The sequence below is a fragment of the Lycorma delicatula genome, chromosome 1, assembly GCF_047948215.1.
Source record: "Lycorma delicatula isolate Av1 chromosome 1, ASM4794821v1, whole genome shotgun sequence".
NCBI classification, from domain to species: domain Eukaryota; kingdom Metazoa; phylum Arthropoda; class Insecta; order Hemiptera; family Fulgoridae; genus Lycorma; species Lycorma delicatula.
Window position 1 is genome coordinate 337,656,555 of NC_134455.1, and position 21,903 is coordinate 337,678,457.

Below are 21,903 nucleotides of genomic sequence, written 5' to 3' on the forward strand. Positions count from 1 at the left end.
CTCCAAATAAATGGAGATGAGCTTTTATAAGATCTTTACAGGGGTACTATTGATGTCTTTTACGGCACACCGGTATTTATAATTTTAAAAACGCTGAGCCGTTTTTAAAAACTGTAAACGTACTTTTAAGGGAGTAATATGCGTAAATCCACCCCACTCTATCAGAGATGAAACGCGTTTCACGTCGTTACATTACAAAAAAAATTATGCTAATTTTTATAACTAAATAATACTTCAGATATTAAAATCGTCATCAAATGAAAATACAGCATAATCGAACATTTTTTATGCAAGATAATTCTGACACTTGTAATTCGTAACAGAGCTATAAGTTCGTAACCTAACTAGCAACAGCTACTACGTTTTATCTTCTGTTGATTATTATGAATACTGTTATTGTAAGTATCTCAATTTATTAAATTTATTTGAGAAAATAATTCTTATAAAAGTACGAGCTATTTTATTATAACAACGACTGAACTAAAGGACAAAACTATAAGCTAACAAACTACAAGAGAACCTTCTTGAAACAAAGAAATACTTGCCTCTTAAAACAAGTTACCGATTTTGAAGTTCTTTTTTCGGTTATAAACACATTTAAAAAGTTTTTTTACACTTTATTTCTCACTCGCAAACTTAAGAGAAACTTCTCTTACAGTCAGTGTAATAGTGTAGTAGCTAGCACGAGACCACAATGTTTAAGACGACAATGGAAACACCTGTACTAATAGGATCAGTAAAACAAAAAAATGTTAAATACAAATTATATTGACTTCCACATTTGTATTAACCAACGTTTCATTTAAATTTACAATAAACGCGTATTTTATATAAATTTATTTATTGTGCTTTACCAACATTATTATAATTTTCATTTATAAAAGGCCGGATACAGAGAAAAAATTAAAGCAGTTTAAAAATAATCTATTGAAAAATAAAATTATGAAAAACATAGTGGCGGACACTTTACAATATACAACACCAGTTTTAACATCGAGATTACACTAATAAAATATATCTTATGTATACGAATTAATATAGTTCGTGTAAACCGTTGTAATAATAGTTCAAATTTAGAAGTATTTACAATATACCCCGCTCATAATTGTTACTATGAAAGGAATTCGTGGATAAGGTGCGGGTGACGAGGAGGGTATACAAATCCGAAAATGTGTGAATCCTACACATTTCACCCCAGGGTGAAACAGTAATGAGGAGTAAACAGTAGTCCCTGCAACCTACAAATTTAAGTTATTCTTATGGATAAACTAATTACTACCACGTGTTAGCAAAAGAATAAAAACAATTTATTTAAAACGACTTAACAAAGTTTTATATCACTTTTTATGACAACTAATCAGGCGAATGGATGGATAGATTTAATGTTATTCAATAAAATTCAAGGCCTACAAAAAAAAAAAATTTTTTTTTTAAATCTACAAAAATTTGGTGGTTAGATTACACCAAAAATCAATTGAGTAAAACCACGCCTCAGTTTCATCATGAGGTATTTCAATGAAAAAAAAAAGATGCAACTTTAGTACACGGTCGATCATCATGATGAGGTATTACTATAATACATGCGATGTACCGTACTGTTGTGTATTGTGTACACAATATTGTGTACTGTAGATTGTCGATGTACTGTAGATTATAGATGAGACGAGATTAGCGAGTGTTAGATTAACTTTGGTTATATTGATATAACCTATCCACCGGGTTGGTCTAGTGGTGAACGCGTCTTCCCAAATCAGCTGATTTGGAAGTCGAGAGTTCCAGCGTTCAAGTCCTAGTAAAGCCAGCTATTTTTACACGGACTTGAATACTAGATCGTGGATACCGATGTTCTTTGGTGGTTGGGTTTCAATTAACCACACATCTCTGATATGGTCGAACTGAGAATGTACAAGACTACACTTCATTCACACTCATACATATCATCCTCTGAAGTATTATCTAAACGGTAGTTACCGGAGGCTAAACAGGAAAAGAAAGAAAGAAAGAACCTACCACCAGATTGGTCTAGTAGTAAACAAATCGTCTTCCCAAATCAAATGATTTGGAAGTCGAGAGTTGCAGCGTTCAAGTCCTAGTAAAGGCAGTTACTTTTATCGCGATTTGAATACCAGATCGTGGATACCGGTGTTGTTTGGTGGTTGATTTTCAATTAATCACACATCTCAGGAACGGCTGAACTGAGACTATACAAGACTACATTTACACTCATAAATATCATCCTCAGTCATACTTTGAAGTAATACTTAAGGGGAATTCCCGGAGGCTAAACAGGAAAAAGAAAAGTTATATTGATATAGGAGGGAAAGACAGTGTGGGATGGAGAGTCAATCTGTGGGGGAAGGTGCGTTGTTCACAGCTGGTCGTAGATGGACGTTTCTCCGTTGATTCAATCACACCTTTTCCTTTGTCAGGCGATCCTGTAAGTCCTACCGGAGACAGTTGTGCTTTTCTGCCGGGGGGCAGGTTTTCGCGTGTTGCCAAAGAAGAGGGGATTTTAGTCAGTGATAGCTCGACACTGGCGTCTGTGCAGGCAGGTGGCGCGGCGGCAGACAGAGCTTTCCTTTCCTCCGACGAAGGAGAAAAATTAAGGTTAGGTTGATATCGTACGACGCGTTCAGCACACGGAAATGACGTTACCTAAAAAGATTTAACCTAATAAGCTCGCTAACTCGTCTAATTAACATTATACACATATTATATATAATTTGTATACGATTTAAAATATTAATTTGCTATTTAGAATAAATTAGTGGTGGGCCCCAAAGTAGAACGGGTGACATTCTTTTGTTACGTCAAATTAATGTACGAAACAATTCTTAAAATTAAACAATTATACATAGAACTTATCTCTTAAGATGGGAGAGCGTCATACATGGGTATGTAATTCTTTTGTTTTGCTTTTGTCGTATACGATTTAAAAATATATACTTGTACACGCCAGCGCTGTTTATTTACGCTTATTGTCTCCAAAACAGGTCCGTCCATGGTTTATGCTCAATATTTAAAGGAACATATCCAATAAGATTTCGGTCAAAAGAAGATATGTTTATCTCTATTTCGCAATTCTATATTTTGATATGACGTACGGAAAACGTCCAAAAATCATGGAATTTTAAGAAGAGAATAGAGTAGCAATTTTGTGACAGTAATTTAAAAATAGCTGAATACACAGCTGCACAAGTAACCTTACAAAGTTTGGTCAAAAATGGTCAAGTACTTCTGGAGATATAAGGCGATTTAGAGGCGAATACCGAACATACATACAAACGTACATACGAACAATAACATCCAGAAAATTTCAATCCTCGTTTTTTGCGTTCCTTAGGTGTCAAAGTCAAGATCCGGTAAAAACCGCATATGCCCAAATTGGACCGATTACAATGCTTAACTCTTCAAGAACTGTAGCGCTATCTAGAAGTAAAAAAAGTTGAACGTGAATGTATACTTAGAAAATACCTTCGGAGAGCGCGTTATTTGCAAAGTTTGCTCGGAGAAAATTACCCTTAAAAATCTTAATACTCATTGAGGCCGCATCCAAGTGTTACTGTGAAATATACTCTAAGTCTACAAGCAGCAGAAATATCGATGAATGTTTCGCTACTGCAGGGTTTTTGGCGAAGAAGAAGACAAACGAAGGTGGTGAAACAATAGCTGTCATCGACGAGGCTAGGCCCAGTATGTGACCGAAACAGGCGGAGGACGCGTGCCACTATGATTTGTTTATCTGGTCAAGTACAGAGACTTTTGAAAAAGTAAATGGTTAGTAAAATTGCTCTAATTGAAAATTCAAATTATTTTTAAATTCTACAAATTTAAATAATACTTTTTTTAATATTACAAAACTAAAACATAAAAATTTGAATCTGATTAGAACACCAGTTAATTCGTCTAAAACGAAAATTTATCGTGCCCTTAGATTTAAACATAAATACAAGTGATTCACTTACAGCTTTTTCGAGCTCATACAACGGCGCCTTAACGACATCGTTAATGTGAAATATCACCGTCATATGAAACCAATTACACAAACATACATAAGGTTTCGCACTTCACCTTGTTAAACAACTTACATAGATCAATTTTAACTTTTATACTTAATAATTTCTCCTCTTTCTGAGAAGGTTTTATGCCAAGGATTTTCCTACACTTTTTTTTATATAAACACTCTTTCTTTCTGTCCAGTTGAACGTATTTTTTTTTTATTTCCTGCACATACATCCATATATATATATATATATATATATATATATATATATATATCCACACGTAACATAAGAATAAAAATCAGTAGCTCATTCAATCGATAACTTCACTTGCCAACACAAAATTTGTATCTAACATATTACAAACTTTTCTCACTGTAATTTGAGTGCTGATTTCAAATATACTATTGAAATTGTGTTACCACGTAAAGGTTTTACATAAATCGTAAATTTGTAAATGCTTTTTTATAATAAACTCATTTTGATCGACTATTGGTTACAATTAAAAATAGTTTCTGCATCTTTACTTTTAAACAACATGCATTCATGCTTAATAAAGAAAAAAATAAATATATACAGCATCATGAGAAGTAGACATGTACGAACATGTCTGAATGTTATCATACAGACATCTGTTGTTGCCTTCTACAAAGCTTAAAATCTTATTCAGTCGAGCTTCTCTTGTCTATACTGTAATTTATGTTTCACAGATTTATTAGCACTTTGGTACATTTTCATCAATTCTTTATATACAAAAGTGATTTTTCTCATTTTTATTTGCTACAAGGCTTCTACACAAGTTCGTGGATGTTCAAATCGTCCAGACAATTTTTGTTATGTCTGTGGTAAATTTACGCCTAAATCTCAAAGAAAGACTATTTCTGAATTGATAAAAATAGCTTCTAATTTTATTTTGATTGTGCACTCGTGGATCAAGATAAAATCTGGGCGCCTCATGTTATTTGCATATCGTGCTCGGTAACTCTAACGGAATGACTGAAGGGGAAATGATGCCATTTGCTGTACCGATGGTTTGGAGTGGACCAAAGGACCGCTTCATAGACTGCTACTTTTGTATGAAAAGTATATTTGGAGTTTCATTCAAAAATAGACAATTTATTAAAATATGCAATGTATCTTCAGCTCTACAGCACGGAGGAGTTGCTTGTACCTGCACCACCATCTAATCCGACATTGCTTGAAGAACAATCCAAAAATGAAGCAGATGATGTAGATAATGTTGAAGAATTTCTTCCTGTATCTGATGAGAAATCTCATTTAATTCAACAACATAAACTTAATGACTTAGTTCGCGATTTAAACTTATCAAAGCAGCAAGCTGAACTTCTGGAGTATAGACTGCAACAGTGAAATCATTTAGCGGAAAAAACAAAAGTTACTGCGTTTAGAACACGAAATAAAAATCTTTCAACTTATTTTTCTATTAAAAATTCATTATACGTTTGTACTCATGTCGATGGCCTGATGAAAGGGTTTGAAATTCAGGATATTTCTGAAGAATGGTGTGTTTTTATTGACCCTTCTTAAGTGTCAGTATGAAAGCAGTTGCATAATGTTAATAAACAGCCATCCATTCCATTAACTCAAGCAGTCGATATGAAAAAAACGTATAAAACTATGGCATCAATATTAGAAACAATACAATGAGCATATATGGAAAGTTTGCAGTGATCTGAAAGCGTTACTTTTTGGATTATAAGGAGGGTTTACGAAATATTGTTTTCTTTGTCTTTCGGATAGTTGTGATGGAAAAAGTCATTACCAGGTAAATAACTGGTCACTGCGGCAGAACTTTGTAGCTGGTGAAAAAAATGTAAAGCATTTATCATTAAATTAAGTGGTAATCATACTGCCGCCACTTCACAAACAACTCGGACTCGTGAAAAATTTTATATTGGACTAAGATGGACCAGGATTTAGTCATTTAAAAATAATTTTTCCTAAGTTGAGTGATGGTAAGGTCAAGGAGGGTATATTTATCGGTCCGCAAATCAATAAACTGCTTAAGAACTCAACTTTTGACGCTAAACTTAGCGAATGTGACGATAAACTTAGCTACGTAGAGGTCCTTTAAAGGCGTTGCTGGTGGTTTTGTAGACAACACGAAAAATTAAAACTTTGTTTTTTTTTTGTTAATAAGCTGTAAGAAAACTACAAACGTTTAGGATGTAGGATGTCATTAAAAATCCATTTCCTACACTCCCGCTTAGACTTTTTTCCCAAAAATTTGGGCTGTCAGTGATAAGCAAGGAGATCATTTCCATCAGGATAATCTGACCATGGAGCATCGGTACCAAGGAAGATGGGATTCTAGAATTATAGAGAATATTGTTTGTTTTTGGTTAGAGAACCTGAAAAAACATCGTACATGCAAAAACGTTTGTCAACATATTTTAAAAATTAAAGGTAAGTCAATTCCAGCGATTTAAACATTTAAAAACTGTTATTTTAATTAGACTTCTAATGATTTAGACTTTTAGAAACTTATTTTAAAATTGTATTAATGTGTTTCAATTTATCTGTGTTTGAATAAAACAAACAAAAAAAAAATTAGTTGTTTTAACCAAATTTTAAATGATTATAGACAAATAATTTTTTTAAAAAATGATTTAATAGTGATTATGCGTTAATTGGTAAATAAATCGTGTATCTAATTCGTATGTATCTAAAAATCGTGACGTATTACACAAATTATGATAACAGTTTTCAATTCGGCAACCCAAAATTAGTTAAATTACCATGTACGATTCCAGATACACGAAAAAAATTATTTGTTGACTAGTGTTATCATTACTTATATAGTTTTACATCTTGCATTTCGACAATTTACAAAACAATTACTTATATCTTAGCGACTTCTAAAAACTACAAACAAATCTGAATATTTTCAGACATTATTTAAAATAGCGGTAAAAACTGAATGTACTAAATTTCCTTTTATTTGACTTCAATTCCATTAAAATCTGTAAGCTGTTTGCGAAATTCAACCGCCAAACTTGAGTCTATATTATTTTTAGCATAGTACAATATTAGAATACAGTATTACCTTCAGCGTTCTTCGAGCAATTTTCACAACTTTTCTGGTGAGAAACAGTCTGACTGCCGAATGCCTAGAAAAGCATTTTCTTTTCTTTTGGATTTTAATACAAAATCCCTTGTCAGCCTGATGTTTTTTTTTTCATTTTCGGCACTAACTAATGCTCTGGAGTCTACTGAGAAACTGAAGATAAAAAAGTAATGGATAACACTGAAGGCAGTAAAAGAGTATCTACATCGATCATTAGACCACCTGCATATCCTGTTGAAGTAATACCAGAAGAAAAGCTTGATCTTATTACACCTGTTTGTTCTTTTGAAAGTATTCTGAAATGGGCTCACTACTTAGTCAGGTCAGACTTTGGGATTTCGTGTTTAACATGTGGAACGATTTTGTAATTGAATATAATGATGGTGATTGTTTTAGTGATTCTGCAATACCTGATTCTTTTCAACATTTAAAATATAACCTAAATCCCAATCATATTTCTGACGGTCATAAAAAAGTGTGAAATAATTCAAAAATAATTAACTGATGAATTATTATGTAACGAAGGGAAAGAGAATGCGCTTATTGGTACAAGTGCTACATATCTAACTTACAAATTAAAACTATCGTACAAGTCATACGAATCTATAAGTACTGAACTACATAGCAGTGGAAGTACTGTGAGCTTCTCAAATCAATCAAAAGAATTCTGCACGTTGTTTCAACCGCATGTCCATTCTGTTTTGAGGAAGAAAACTGCAGCCTACATCAATGAAAATGACCTTCCAGTTGATATTTTTGCTGACAAAATAACAATTAACCACAAATTTAGGCATACTGTTGGCACGAGAGTTCTAATTTCTGATATTTCATCAGAACGCTTGTTCAACCGTATTTATCTTAGCACAACTTTGTTTAAGATTATACTAGAAGAGGTTTAACAGAAAGTATTTCAAATACACTTAAAAATTTGGTTTCGATCCATCATTTTTAAGAACTAATTTAGTTGGTATAGCATTTGACGGGCAGTATATTAACTAGGTTTGGAAAAACAAATGAAAGATGAACTTGTTCTGGAAAATATATGTTTCCTGGGACTTGATGCACAGAATTGTACTAGCTCAGAATCATTCTTCTATACCTGATTTAATTCTGAAGGGACACACCCTCACTGATGAAACTATAAAAGAGTTCTCTACAGGAAAAAAGTATTCACCCATTTACTGCTGCAACAGAGGGATAAATCAAGTCAAGCTTAGCAGGGATAATACAATCAAATACTTTGCTTAAATCATCAATTTTACGAGCAAAGTTGTCCATCTCTTTATCCAAATTGATCGTCAGAGATCCTTAAGAAAGCAGTGGTTATACTGTGAATATCATAAAGTTTGTCTATAAATCTGAGAGCAAACTGTTCTCAGACAAACACCTTCAAATTGACAAGTAAAACACTTTTTCTGAGAAAAACCTATCTATCTATAGTCAAAGTAGAAGGTGAAAATTTTGTTTTATTTAAAGGTCTGCGACTGGAGACTATAAGGATAAAATAAGTTACTAAATACGTGTATGCAATTATATGTAATGTTATAAATCTTGGTAATTTATCTTTAATAAAGTTAATCTAAATCAAAAAGGCCCTTCCTTCCATTCCTCATAGTTGCTTGTATTAACATCTAGTTAATTGCAAAATAAAATATTAAGATCAGAAAATTACTACAATTATTAGTATCAGTATACTGGCGCAAAAGCAGAGTACAAACTGGAAGTAAAAGATGAAAACAGGATTAAATAAAAATCAGGGATCTGTTTTATCTTCACTAGCAATCCTATTGTCAACTGTCTGCCAGGTTGCACATGTGATTGCTTTAATTGCTTAAAATTAAACTTAATTTTGTGATTGACTGTCAAAATTTTACGACAGTTTTAACAGCTTTATGACTTATTGTTATTGTCTTAAACTATGAAGTTTAAAAAGCCTAAAAGATATTTGCTAATTACTGGCCATTACATTTACATCAGTTAATGACACTATAATGTCAGTGACAAGCCAGTTAGCTCTAAGCTCTAAATTCCAGCTTTTATTTTTCAATAGCACTTTATTAACCATGTACATTGACAACCCCACTGATTTTGACATGCCATTGGCAATTCATTTTTTAAATTTGTCCAACTGTTCGTTAAAATGAATTTAAAGTGTATAGAGAGAACTGTGATGATCAAGGCAGATGAGTGGAAATGGTGATTGTTATTTAATAAAGGGAGAATAAGCATGTTCTATGTTAATAAGTGTTCTTGTGCAATACTACACACTAGAACAGTGTAAAAATTTCAATGGAAGATATTGGACCATTCTCCATAATCAGGACAATGCTGATTTTCATATTTTCCTAAAACTGAAGTATTTTTTAGTAGAAAATGCATGCAAACATGATGACGACCATCAAACCGTCACCTATTGTTCAAGGGCAGACAGCTAAGATCTTCATTGGAAGGGTTCATCAAGCTTACCCACCCAATCTCAAAAGTTCTTAGATGTCAGCTAGCAGGAGGATTATGTTATGTAAAACAGTTTACAACATTTTCATTGTAAAAACATGGATTTTGAATTAAAAACAGATAAAAAATAAATTTTTTTAAGTTTATGATAAAGCTTACTTAAAAAAAAAAAAGGATTTGCACCAGTTATTTTGTACTGCAACTACAAGTGGCTCTAGGAGGAAACATATTCTCTCACATTATGGAGATCTAAGATTTGTGCATAAATCATTAGAAAATTCTTGTATCGGTTACTCAGACCTAAGTCAGGTTAAAGAAAAAAGTATTTTTTGACTTATTCAGTTGAGGAAGCACTTGGAAAATTATTTGAAATAACACAGTAACTATTAATATTTTGAGCATTCTTGGACTCTTTTACTTCAGATTTGGATACTAAGTGAAAGATTCTTTACCTTTAAAACATGCATACATAAAACAATGCTATTCTAACATATTTATAAAATAAATATATATCATCAGTTTTACATAACTAGCAACTAAATAACTCAAATTTATTAAGATCTGAATGTTAACTTATATTAAGAGCTGCTTGCTTGAGTAAAGTTGATTACTGTAGAAGCACGGACTATTTATATTTTATTATTTTGAATTTAGATGAAATAATATCTTCATGGTTGACTTAAAGAATTATTTAAAAGGTAAAGGCAAACAATGATTGTATGACTTTCATGATTGTTTACCATGAAAGAAAATGTGCTACTTTAGTATGCGGTCTACCATACACTGTGTACGTACTTGTAAATAATCTGTGTATTTAATGTTAATTAAATTCGGTTATTGAACATTCAGTTAAGTATGGTTAGATTATATTGATATCGTAAGAAGTTTAGTATGTGGAAACGACATTACTTAACCTAATGCTCGCTTCATTCACTTACCTCACCTAATTAACATTAAATATACAAATACTATTTAAAATAAACTAGGTGGAGCAGTGCTACTTTAGACCTCATGATGATGGTAGACTGCATACTAAAGTAGCACCAAACATCATCAAACTAGTTTACTAAATTGTAGCTTTAAAATTAGCTGTAAAATTAGTCTGAAATAAAAGTTCATCAAAACGGTAAAAATCATGAAGTTAATTGTCATATTAAACATTTGTATTTTAAAAATTTCTTAAACATCTGTTTGTTCATATAAGAAAAATCTGTTTGTACGTCAGACTAGAATATGATTTCTCATTCCACCCAGATTTTGAACAAAAAAAAACACTTATTTTATTTTTACAAATTTCCTTAATTACTAATTTAAACAACTCTGACAATACAGATTTATTAAATTTTTAACATAATCAACTTGAACAAGTGATACCAGAAACATCTCATTAAGTTAAAAAATACAGGTTTTAATTGATGAATAAAGGATGTTTTGCATTTAAACCAGTGCTTAATAATCCAAAAAATATATTTCTACGAATTACTTATAAACATGATATTAGAAAATGGACATGAACAGGTTGGATGTTAATGCTGAAAATAAGTCCGAGTTCTTACAACTGAAAAAAATGTCATATTTTTTTAATTAAATGCCTGCAAACTGGTAAACTTAAAAAGAAAAAAATAGGTAGGAAAAGAGAATAAAGCGGGGGGAAATTGTTTAAAATAAAACGTTTTTGTGTACTATTTCATCATCCAATCTATAGCAAATAAAAGACTACTCACACTAGCAATCAGTCTCTACCATGACATAACAAAAGTTAAAAAGTTTTGAAAAATATGAATACTTTTCCATCTGTTTTTATTTTTATTTTATAGTTCAAGGAGAATTCTTATTTTAAAGAGGCCAGAAGAGAGAGAATTTATACCCCTAATATATCTGGAGAAGGTATGAAATCTCAACAGCAATCTCAAGCAATCTTATTTTTTCATCTAATCCAAAACAAATGTTTGACAATATGCAACTTGATTCTAAAATAAAATTAAAGAAAGTGAAAACAAATACTATTTAATAAATTTATTTTGATTCTAGAGAAAGCATACTTATGTAAACTACTGAGCCTAATAAATTTTTTAACATTGTCCTACCAGCAAAAGCAAAACACTCAATTGATTCTAACAAAGAATAATGCTGTAACTTTTGAATATCTTCTGAGAATAAATAAATGCAATTTAACATATTTAGGTTAAACTAAATAAGTGATTCTTTTTTTTTATAATAACTGAAAATGAACTGAAATTTCTTTGCTCACTCAGTTTACAACAGGTGACAAGAATTATGATGATGGTACATCCAAACATTCATACAATGAAATCATGGTAGAGAAATTAAATAATACTATTATCAATTAATACAGTATCAAAAGTTATGCAACAACGAATACAATGAAGCAAGAAAATAAAAGATTAAAGAAACTTCTGTTCAGAAAACAAAACTTCAAAATTGGAAAGGTGATAATTCAATCAATATATATACTATACCATCAATGTAGTGATCACTATATATATAGTGATGTATTATATCAATAATAAAACTGATCTTTTCAGTTAAGGTCGCTGACTAAAGAGTATAGAAGCACTACACAACTTTTTAAAGCACAAACAGAATATTATAAGTATAATTAAGTCATACTACTTCAAAAATAACACAGTATTAAATAAATTAATCCGCATGAACTTGCTATAATGTAATCTTACTTTTAACAACTTCAGGAAACCAGAATTAAAAACATAACTTATTACAGCACCCGTAAAATAAATAACACACTTACCGAGGACATGTTGGCAATTTAAAATAAATCTCAAGAGGTAAGGAAGATTTATGCAAACTATAAATATAATTACTTATGAATAAAGAAATTAAAAGTTTATTATATTTCCTGAATATCGAATAGTTCTATTGACTTAAGCTTCGCGATAAATTATATTTTACCGCGATCGTATAACTAAACGTCATTCATTAACTGAGACTCAGTTTCTAGCCACTAATAATCAACAGTCTACTAAGTTTTCAACCTACACACATGAACCGAGTCAATCGTAATTACTGCCTCATAGTGAGTAAGGTATATTATAAACAAATTCACATCACAATAACAGTAATTTTTCCATTGATACCACAACAACCAGTTCAATTGTACCGGTATCCCAAGAACAGACATGATACAGATAAAACCTTGGTTATATTTATAAAACTACCAACAATTAAGGTTAATTATAACTTCAGAAATTTTTTCATTATGCGGGCATAATTTCAACATCAAATATTTCATTTCAGGAAATTAGGTTTTTACTAATAAGTTTGGCTTGGAGAGATTTTCGGATAATTTTTTCTCGTTGTGTTAAACCTGCAATTTAAATTCCAGAACACAGTGGAAGCCCGCGAATCTTTTGTAGGTTATCTTTGTACTTGTGTTGCAGTAAACATGAGAAAGCACGTCGACTTTTTGTCAAAGTGATTCATATAACCTACTAATTCTTTTGTGATACTTCTTCAGGACATTTTTTTACTTACAGACTTTACCATGATTAGTAGCCTTGAGGGTGATAATTTGATTGAATCTTGTTTTCGCTATTGTAAAGGTGCTAAGTTCCGGGAAAATTCTGAAGAGTCGGATAATTATTTAAAATTGAACCTTATGAGGAACTATACAAGTCAGCTTGCAAGTTTATCATATTTGTTGTAAGTTCTGTTGAATAATTTATTGGTAATTTTTGTTTAAAAACGGTGACCAGCATGTCATAGTTCAAAAATTGCCATGACCTTGTCCCATTTTTATAATAATGAAGTAAACTTCATGTGGTTTTGTTGCAATATTTGTAATAATAATAGTTAAGACATGACGTACAAGTTTGGTTACAATCTTACTAAATCAAATTTTTATATTTTCATATGAAACCATATTGCATTGAAACTGTTTTCTTTGAATAGCTTGTGCCACCACTGTATTAATAGTTAATTAGTCAGCTTGTAAAGATTGACAGTACAAAAAATTAGTCTCAAATAATGTGGTTGTACGTGTAATTATTTCAAAGCCATCCATTGAACTCAAATTTCAAGCAAGATGAACAAAACTTTTCTCAATTTTGAGTTATTTTGTGGTTACAGTCCACTATCTAGTTGCAAACCCATCACTTTGTGACTTAAATATTTGTACACTAGTCTTAAATTAGAATTTCTTTGGTGGCAAAAAATGATTATATATTTTTTTTTTTTATTAAGATGTAATCCATTCAACTTGCACCATTACTAAAATTCAAAATCACATCTTCAGTTTTCAAATGGAATAGCCCCCAAGTATCATCATAAAGAATAGCACTAGTGTTGTTTGTAAGTAATAGCATTTTGAAACACGCTACTGATTTCCACATTGCCATTATAAGTAACAAATGGTATTGTGCATATGTGGTATCATGCCAGCTATTTTTAGGAGGATCTCCATTAATTATTTAATATGCCTTTATTTGTTATTTTATAATTGTTAAGACAAAAGATGTGTGACACCTAAATTGCTAGGTGTACCTTTCTCTCTGTTGCAACTGTAGTGTTCCTCCTACAATCTTCAGCATATTTAATGAAATATTAAGAATAAACTATAGAACCATAAGATAATGCAATATTATGAAAAAATATAATTAGTAAGTATAACATAAAAGCTTAATGTAGGCCTTTTTTTTTATTGTGCCATTATAATTATAATATTATGTAATAGATTTTTATTCTGAATTTTGATATTACTTTTTGATAATCTTATTTATTCTTTGTTTAGCAATACTGGTTTTTTTATTATTGGTATTGTAATATATGAAAAAGAGGTACTGAAGTTATTCAGAAACTGATTATAATATTCAAACAATATTTCAAATTACCTACAGATGAATCATGCTTATTACTTAGATGTATAATTTGTATATTTAGAGTACCTTAGTTCAATAATGTATGAACAACCCATTTGTATAACTAATGAAGTAAAGTTCATGTAGTTTATTTGTTAGTGTAAAATTTGGTTGTCAATATGAAAAACTTATTAATATGAAACCTTGAATAAAATATAGAGAAAAGAAAGAGTTTGTATTAAAAGTAGTACTGTAGTAGTTGCATTGCTACAAGGCTGGGTGTATTTAAATTGGCTTGTAGACTAGTGTTCTCTAATTTGTAACCATGGTACGAGATTGTATGCCATACTTTTGTAATTATTTTATTCAGATAATTTTTTTTTTTTTAATTTGTTTAAATTGCATTCTAGCAGCAGAATATAACTGTTTTAGTAATAATTTTGATCACGTTTACATTTTTTATTTGTGCACCTCACATACGCTTTTGCGAACATTTTTCAATTGAAAAACAATTACGGTAATATTCTTCATATTGTCACAATTGATTAAATTCTTTTTGAAAGATGTTGTTTTAAATCATATTCATCTTACTTGAAGCAGTGATCAATCCAAAAGTGCTTGTGAGGAGCATAATTAAAACAGAGTTCAATTTTTAAAATAATTGATGACAGTCAAAGGCCTTCAATTTGTCACAGAATATTGTAGCAGCACTGTTGGACCCCAACCAATTCTTTCAACACTATATCATATTTCTAAAGTTTTTGAACTTCAAAATTAATAATTTTATTTTTCTTTAAGTAATAGATAAGTTTATCATTAAAAAGTAAGTGTGTGTATATGTGTGTGTGTACGCACGCGTGTGTGCGTGTCCCTTAGCTTAGCACCAGAATGTACTGATCACGAGCGGAAAATCTCAATTCATTAGTACATGTCTCATGGTGGTCAGGTATATTCTTATATATCAATGAATATGCAAAATATATATTAATAATACATGCTTTTATTTATGTGATTGTTTTTCTTCATAAAATAATGAATTATTACCAAAAAGTAGACACCAGAATGTACTGATCACTATCGGAAAATCCCAATTCGTTAGTATCAAAAAATTTGTAATTTAACTTTCGTTATATCAATTTTCATCATTCAAAAAAGAATATTTTTACACAAGAGGTAATCAATTTTGGACATCAAATAATCCCATTACGAGACACTGCCCGCTAGGACAACCCGCTTGGAGGGCCTAGCTGCGGAGAGCATGCATGCATCTTGAACTAAATAGCACGTGTTTATTATGCAAGTAATCGAACTATTAATAATTACTAATTTGTTTTTACATATTTCATGTTCCTTTATTGATTTATAAGTACAAATTTTGTGTTACTTGCAGATAGTATAAACTACTGGGTCAATCCATATCAAATCAACCAATTTAATTTGTAAAGGCCTGAGATATTGACTCTAAAGCAGCTAATCCCCACTCCTTGCTCAATTTCTCCAATAATCCTTGCGGCAAGCATCTTCTCGATCACCTTGCTCATATTATTTAAAAGGCTTAACGGCCTGTATCAAACTTGTTCTTGTTCCTTTCCACCCTTGGGGAGAAAAACAACTCTTGCTTCTTTCCAGCACCGCGGATAGCAGTCATTCTCTAGCCCATGGCTGGCAATGTCCGTCATTTCCCAAGGCCGTTGTTTAAAAAGTCCTTTAAGTATAGCGGCTGGAATTCTGTCTACGCCGGGGCTTCTTTTATTGCCAAGCTGGCCAATGGCACAATTCAGTTCGCCAGGTGTAAATCTCCTGGGCTCAAAATCAGGTAAGGTGACAATCGCTTCTTCTTCGCACGGAAATAGCTCGTCGAACTGGACCCTGGCGTGATGCTCGCTCAATATTGGTAAACGCCTGCCGAACTTCTTCGTGATGATTTTGTATGCCTGGCCCCAGGGATCATTGTCCAACTCCTCGCAGACTCTGGCCCAATGATCCCTTTTGGCTCTCTTGATAGACCTATTAAGCTGACGCCTTGCCTCTATATAACACTTGACTGCGGTGTCCTATTCAGAGCCGCCTCTGATCCTTAGTCTTTGCTTTTTCCTCCTAGCTTGTTGTAGAGTATTGCGAAAGCACGCTATCTCATTGGACCACCAGTATACTTGTCTTCTACTCCTGGTGGCCCTTATCTCCCTGTCCATCTCTTGTTGAATAATTGATGTGAGGGTATCAGGTGTCAATTCATTTATAGTGCTAAGTCTTTGTGACACTTTATAGACTATTTTATCCACCTGCTGAGCCGTGGGTCTAATCACGATAGGTCTTTCTACTGCAGTATAGGTGCCATCTCTTATGACCAATTGTAATGAAAAATGTTCACTAGCGATATCATTGTCCAGGACTGTTAATTCACACTGATCCCTCAACCATCTGTTGTCAATGATGACTAGATAAGTATCGAGTAATGACCCCGAGCCTCATAGGTCGGCGTGCCATCATTTATACAGTGACCATCAATCGATTCCATAAACTCTTCCATTAATTCACCGCGTCTATTACTGTGCGAGCAGCCAGCATAAACAGTTTTGCAATTGAAGTCCCCCAACAAAACAAACTTCTTATTCTGCCTAGACAGAATTCTATAAATGCTATCCAAAAACTTCTCATAATCAATGATTGAAATGTTGGGGGAAACATACGCCGCTACAATAATTATGGAATCCAACTCCGTCGCTATTACGCCTTCAGGTCTCTCCTTAAATCTCAGGGCCATTCTATTGCTTACATTCCTGATGACCATGTCACCCACTGTGTCAGCGATCCATGCTGATTTCGTCGATTCATATCTATTAGGTTTCGTGATCACCAACAGGTCAACATTACGTTCAAAAGCCAGTTCACGGAGGAAGTCATGCGACAGCGTGCTTCTGTTCGCATTAGCTAAGAGGAGTTTAGTCATGTTTATTATGAGAACACGCCCAAGCACCAGTCCGATGGTCATGACTTCCACAATTGAGGCAGCTCTTAGGCTCCCGACACTCCGCAATACTATGCCCTTTGCCGCCACAGTTAAAACATAGGTCCAGCCTGTCTGGGCTCTTGCAGTCTTGTCGACGGTGCCCAGAGCCCCAGCATCTGTAGCACTTTTCGTCATCTTCCCTAATAAAGGCTCTGCAGTTCACCCAGCCGATACGTAAGCGCTGCTCCACCATCCTACAGTCTGCCTTATAGGATGTGATCACCGTAACATTTTTAGTCTCCGCGATTCCGGATCTAATTGAAGAGATCCTGACGTCCTCCATATCACCAACTCTTGCCGTTACTGCCGCTAAGATTTCTTCTTCAGTGGTATCTACTTCGACATCTCTGATATGGACAATGGTTCGACGCCCGGCTCTTGTTTTAAGATCCACTTTTAGGTCTGCAGCTTTACTTTCTAGAATACTCGTAAATTCTTCAGCACTTTTAGAACCCTGAATTCTTACCATTACCTCATCATTTCTTCCTTTTTTTGGTGAAATTACGTCTTTAGCATCATCTTTTGCAACCGGCTTCTTCATGGCACCCAAAAGCTCAGCATATGATTTACCCGCAGCTTTGACGACTAATGTTCTGCTGTCCTCCGCAGGAGGGGTTGACTTCTTAATACGCATTTGCCCGGGCCTAACCTGGGTATCAGCACTGTCCGTATGCAGAGTCAGAACTTTGATAGCTTCTTCTTTTTCCCTATAGAGGTACAACAAAATCTTTTTAGTATAGTTTCCTATACAATTATTAGGCAATATATATGCTAATTCATAATTATTTCTTTTAATTCTTCTCAGAGCTTTCAGTATGGTAAGCATAGTACTCTTCTCATCCATGCTAGAGTCATAGTAAATTTTATACTTCCTCCGCTTCACTTCTGTCTCCTCTCCAAAGATAGTTTGCTCATCCTTCATAATATCCCCCGCCTTATATTTGGGACTCCTTGTATCATCATTTTCACTGACACGGATTCTGCAAACATCTCTCAAGCTACACGTATCCCCTACTCCAGAAGGCAGCTCAGAAACCAAACTCAATTTAGCCCTAAATACGTTGGGCCATCTCTTATGTAATAACTCAATAAGTTCTTGATCATCTAGTTCTCTTGTGAGTATTTGTTCTATATCATCTTCTCTATAGGTGGACGTCGTTTGTGTGGCCTGCGAAATTAAGGTCAAAGGCGCCGACAGATCAGTCAAGGCATTTAAGCCTTCATAAATCTTCTTTAGCTCCATTTCACGGGTGCCTATATACTTGGGCAAGCCGGGTCCTATATGTTGCTTAAGTGCCGCCATCGTGAGCCCTATTGGTGAATCAGACTTCCCAATGTCTCTGGCAAAGGATCCTACTCATCTGTGGACCCTTGCCGCCCTCTCTTTTTTCCCTTAACGTCGGTTTTCTTGATGTGAGGTAACTTCTGTGCACTGGTGCTTTGTATGGCTGTAGCTTCCAGCGGGAGCGAACTTCGTCTTCTCATGATGTGTCACAGTACTCAGGGGACTGCCCCAAGTCCTATGAGTACCCACAAGCCTTGGTGCCCCAAAAAAAAAAAAGTTTCCGCGGGGGGGGGGGGGGGGTCGAAAATGTATGATGCCAAAAATGTGGTCCAAAAAATTGGGGGGGTCAAAGGGTCAGGAAGGTTATGATTCGGATTTTGGTCAAGGAATTTTTGGATTATGATGTCTGGTTCGGGAATTAAAAAGGAAAAGGATTCCCCCTACTAAAAGTCTTGTAGGACTTAGAAAAAATCTTGTATTGAATTCTTATGAAATTCTCTAAAAATTTTTTAACTGGTTGTTTACTTAAAACTATTAACTTGCAATAGCTTGTTCAAACACTTATAAAATTTTCACTAATATTATACTATTATAACCTCAAAAGTATATAATAAAACACTCTAAAAAAGTATCTTCTACTCACTCTTCTGAATTGTATGTAAACTCAGTTTATACTTCTTCACTATTGATCACTTATGTCACTTCAACACGTTATAAAAAGTAAATTATAGCTATTTTAATTCACTAAAAATTCACTGAATAGTTTGAAAACTAAAAAACACTAATAAAAAAGTAATTCCGTGTCCAAAACTCTTGAAATTTTCAGATCTAGTCCATTAACCATAACACTTTAACATCCAATTAACAAATCAATGAAAAAACCTGAAAAGCGACAAAACGCGGAGCAATAATAAGACGTCCTCACAGTATGAGTATCCAAACTCGACTTCTGCTTTTTGCAATCTTGCTTTCAATACTGTCAACTCCTAATTGCTGATGTATTGCACTTTTATTTTTTTAGATTTTCTTGATTCAGTTTTTTTTTTAGGTCTGATAATGAAGTTACTTGTCAGTTTTTGAATGAGAATTTAAAGAAATATTCTAATCTTATTGACTCTACAGATGGTGTTAATAATTATTCTGAACCTATTCAGGGTCTTGTGAAGTTTGTAAAAAATGGTAAGTTTTTGTGATAAAATACTGTACTTATTTGTTTGGATTTCCAAAAAATGTATAAATATTGAAATATATACTAATAAGAAACTTTTATTTATAAACAAATTCTTATCTGAACCTCACTTTATTTATTTTAATATTAATCCATTCTGTAAGCTGCATTTTAGCAATAGATTTAGTGTTTGAATAAATGTAATACAGATTCAGTTTATAGTAAATTCAACGTACCAAAAAACTTTAACAAATGATGTTTTACGATGACATATCATGTGCCTACTTTTTCATCCTATGATATTTTATCCTATATTTGATATATTGTTATATACATATGTATATATATATATATATATATATATATATATTTTGACATATTTGATTCTATATTTCATTTTTGACAATCCTGTACAGATCTGTCTGAAACCAGTAATCGTACAAAGCTATAATTAATAAGTGAAGTAAGTTGATAAGGCTAACCTTATGGTTATTGTTGTAACCAGATTACAATTTACCGTGTAAGGCAGCTACATAAAAATACATTAGGAAAGTGATTGTTATTGGTCAACTGTGCAACTTTTTAAATTCTCAGTTGAATTTACCCAAAACTGTCTGCTACTACTAGTTGCAGCTGCTTAGATCTTTATTCTAATTAACTAGCAATTAAAGAATATATGCATTCAAGAATAGAATTGAATTTAATAAAATAGAATTGAATTTTTTGAATAGAATTTCCAGACTTACTGGAAATCATCATATATTTACTGGCTGCAAATTTTGTACTGTTCCATACAGCCAGAAAAATAAAGAGGTTAAGTTATGTCTACATGAGGTGTGACAATGCAATATTTCCAGTTGGAACAGGAGTAGAAGAGTTATTTTTTGACAGAAACCTATTATTACTTTACATCATAAAAAAGTTTATTCTTTTGTTTATGATGTTCATTGAAAGTACTTTAGATTTTATATACCTTTACTCAGAAATAATTTTCAATATCTTTAACACTTCATTATTTTATTCCCATAGTTCTGCATGTGCTAAAAATTACTTATGAGTATTTCACATGTACAATGTTTTTATTCTGTTTTGTTTTATGACCTTATACCTTTTTTGTGTTCTGATTTTTCAGAATTTTGATTTATAGGTATGTTTTATGAATTCTTGTTTCAACAACAAACATGTTAGTAAGATATATTTTCAAATCTGTCTTTTACAAAGTAGAACACATTATTTTTAAAAAAATATTTTAGTATTAGTAAAATGTTTATTGAATTGAAAAACAATGCTTTAAAAATTGCAGTATTTCAATTTATAATAATTTGGGTAGCTGGAGATAAGACAATATTGAACAGCCTGATACTCTTGTACCCATTACTTACTTTAAATATTTTCTTATGATAGAGGAGATTTAGAAGAAAAAAACATAGTTTGAATATTACATTTCAATTTTTGTTAATTAACGGGTTTAAAAGACTAGAGGTCCTGAGGACAAGGGATAGTCAGAATCTCTTAGGTGCCATTTTTTTCTGAAAGTAAAACAAATTTTGAAAGAAAGTTTTTCTGGTATTCCAATACTTCAATTTTCATTTATTGAGAAATGTAGAGGGCAGATTGATTTGAATCTCTGATACTTAGATTTATTTGCTAATCTTTTGTAATAGTAGAGTTAGTGTACTACTGGTCTTAGGTCCACTGTGTGGGTTTCATGTCACCGAGTCAAGTAATAAGTAATTCAACGTGATAAAACTTTCTTCAGTATGAGTTCAGCTATTAGTATGACTTGCTATGTTCTTTAGTTGTGGTAGTGATTTTATCATACACATTTTATAAAGATTGTTTCATAAGTGATGTCATAAATTTAGTGAGAGATTTTTGATAGACCAACTTTTGGTATTATTTTATTGAACATCAAGATTTGTTAAGTTCTGTGTGTGTATATTTCGCACTGTGTTTTATTGCATTCCATGGTGAAAAAACTTCTTGAAGATTTTAAGTAATTAAGTATTTATAAATTAAAAATTAATTATTTTTATAATTAAGTAAGTACTTCTGTAATATT

General features: G+C 32.4%; 2 protein-coding genes across 3 annotated transcripts in view; one reads left to right on the top strand and one right to left on the bottom strand.

Annotated features, from left to right (window-relative positions):
- The window catches only part of LOC142334306 (fatty-acid amide hydrolase 2), a 90,841-nt gene extending 78,233 nt beyond the window's left edge, over nucleotides 1-12,608 (bottom strand). The window contains exon 1 of one of the 2 annotated variants that reach the window (XM_075382233.1): nucleotides 12,314-12,608. In XM_075382233.1, the coding sequence (XP_075238348.1) occupies nucleotides 12,314-12,322 (9 nt within the window). In that variant the 5' untranslated portion in view covers nucleotides 12,323-12,608. Of the gene's footprint in view, nucleotides 1-545; nucleotides 670-12,313 lie in introns of those variants that run through there. The other variant, XM_075382234.1, reaches the window with a different exon arrangement.
- Nucleotides 12,609-12,895: 287 nt separating this feature from the next.
- LOC142318376 (fidgetin-like protein 1) overlaps nucleotides 12,896-21,903 on the top strand; it is a 55,230-nt gene continuing 46,222 nt past the window's right edge. The window contains exons 1-2 of the mRNA XM_075354960.1: nucleotides 12,896-13,224; nucleotides 19,722-19,852. Coding sequence (XP_075211075.1) covers nucleotides 13,067-13,224; nucleotides 19,722-19,852 — 289 coding nt within the window. The 5' untranslated portion in view covers nucleotides 12,896-13,066. The remainder of the gene's footprint in view (nucleotides 13,225-19,721; nucleotides 19,853-21,903) is intronic.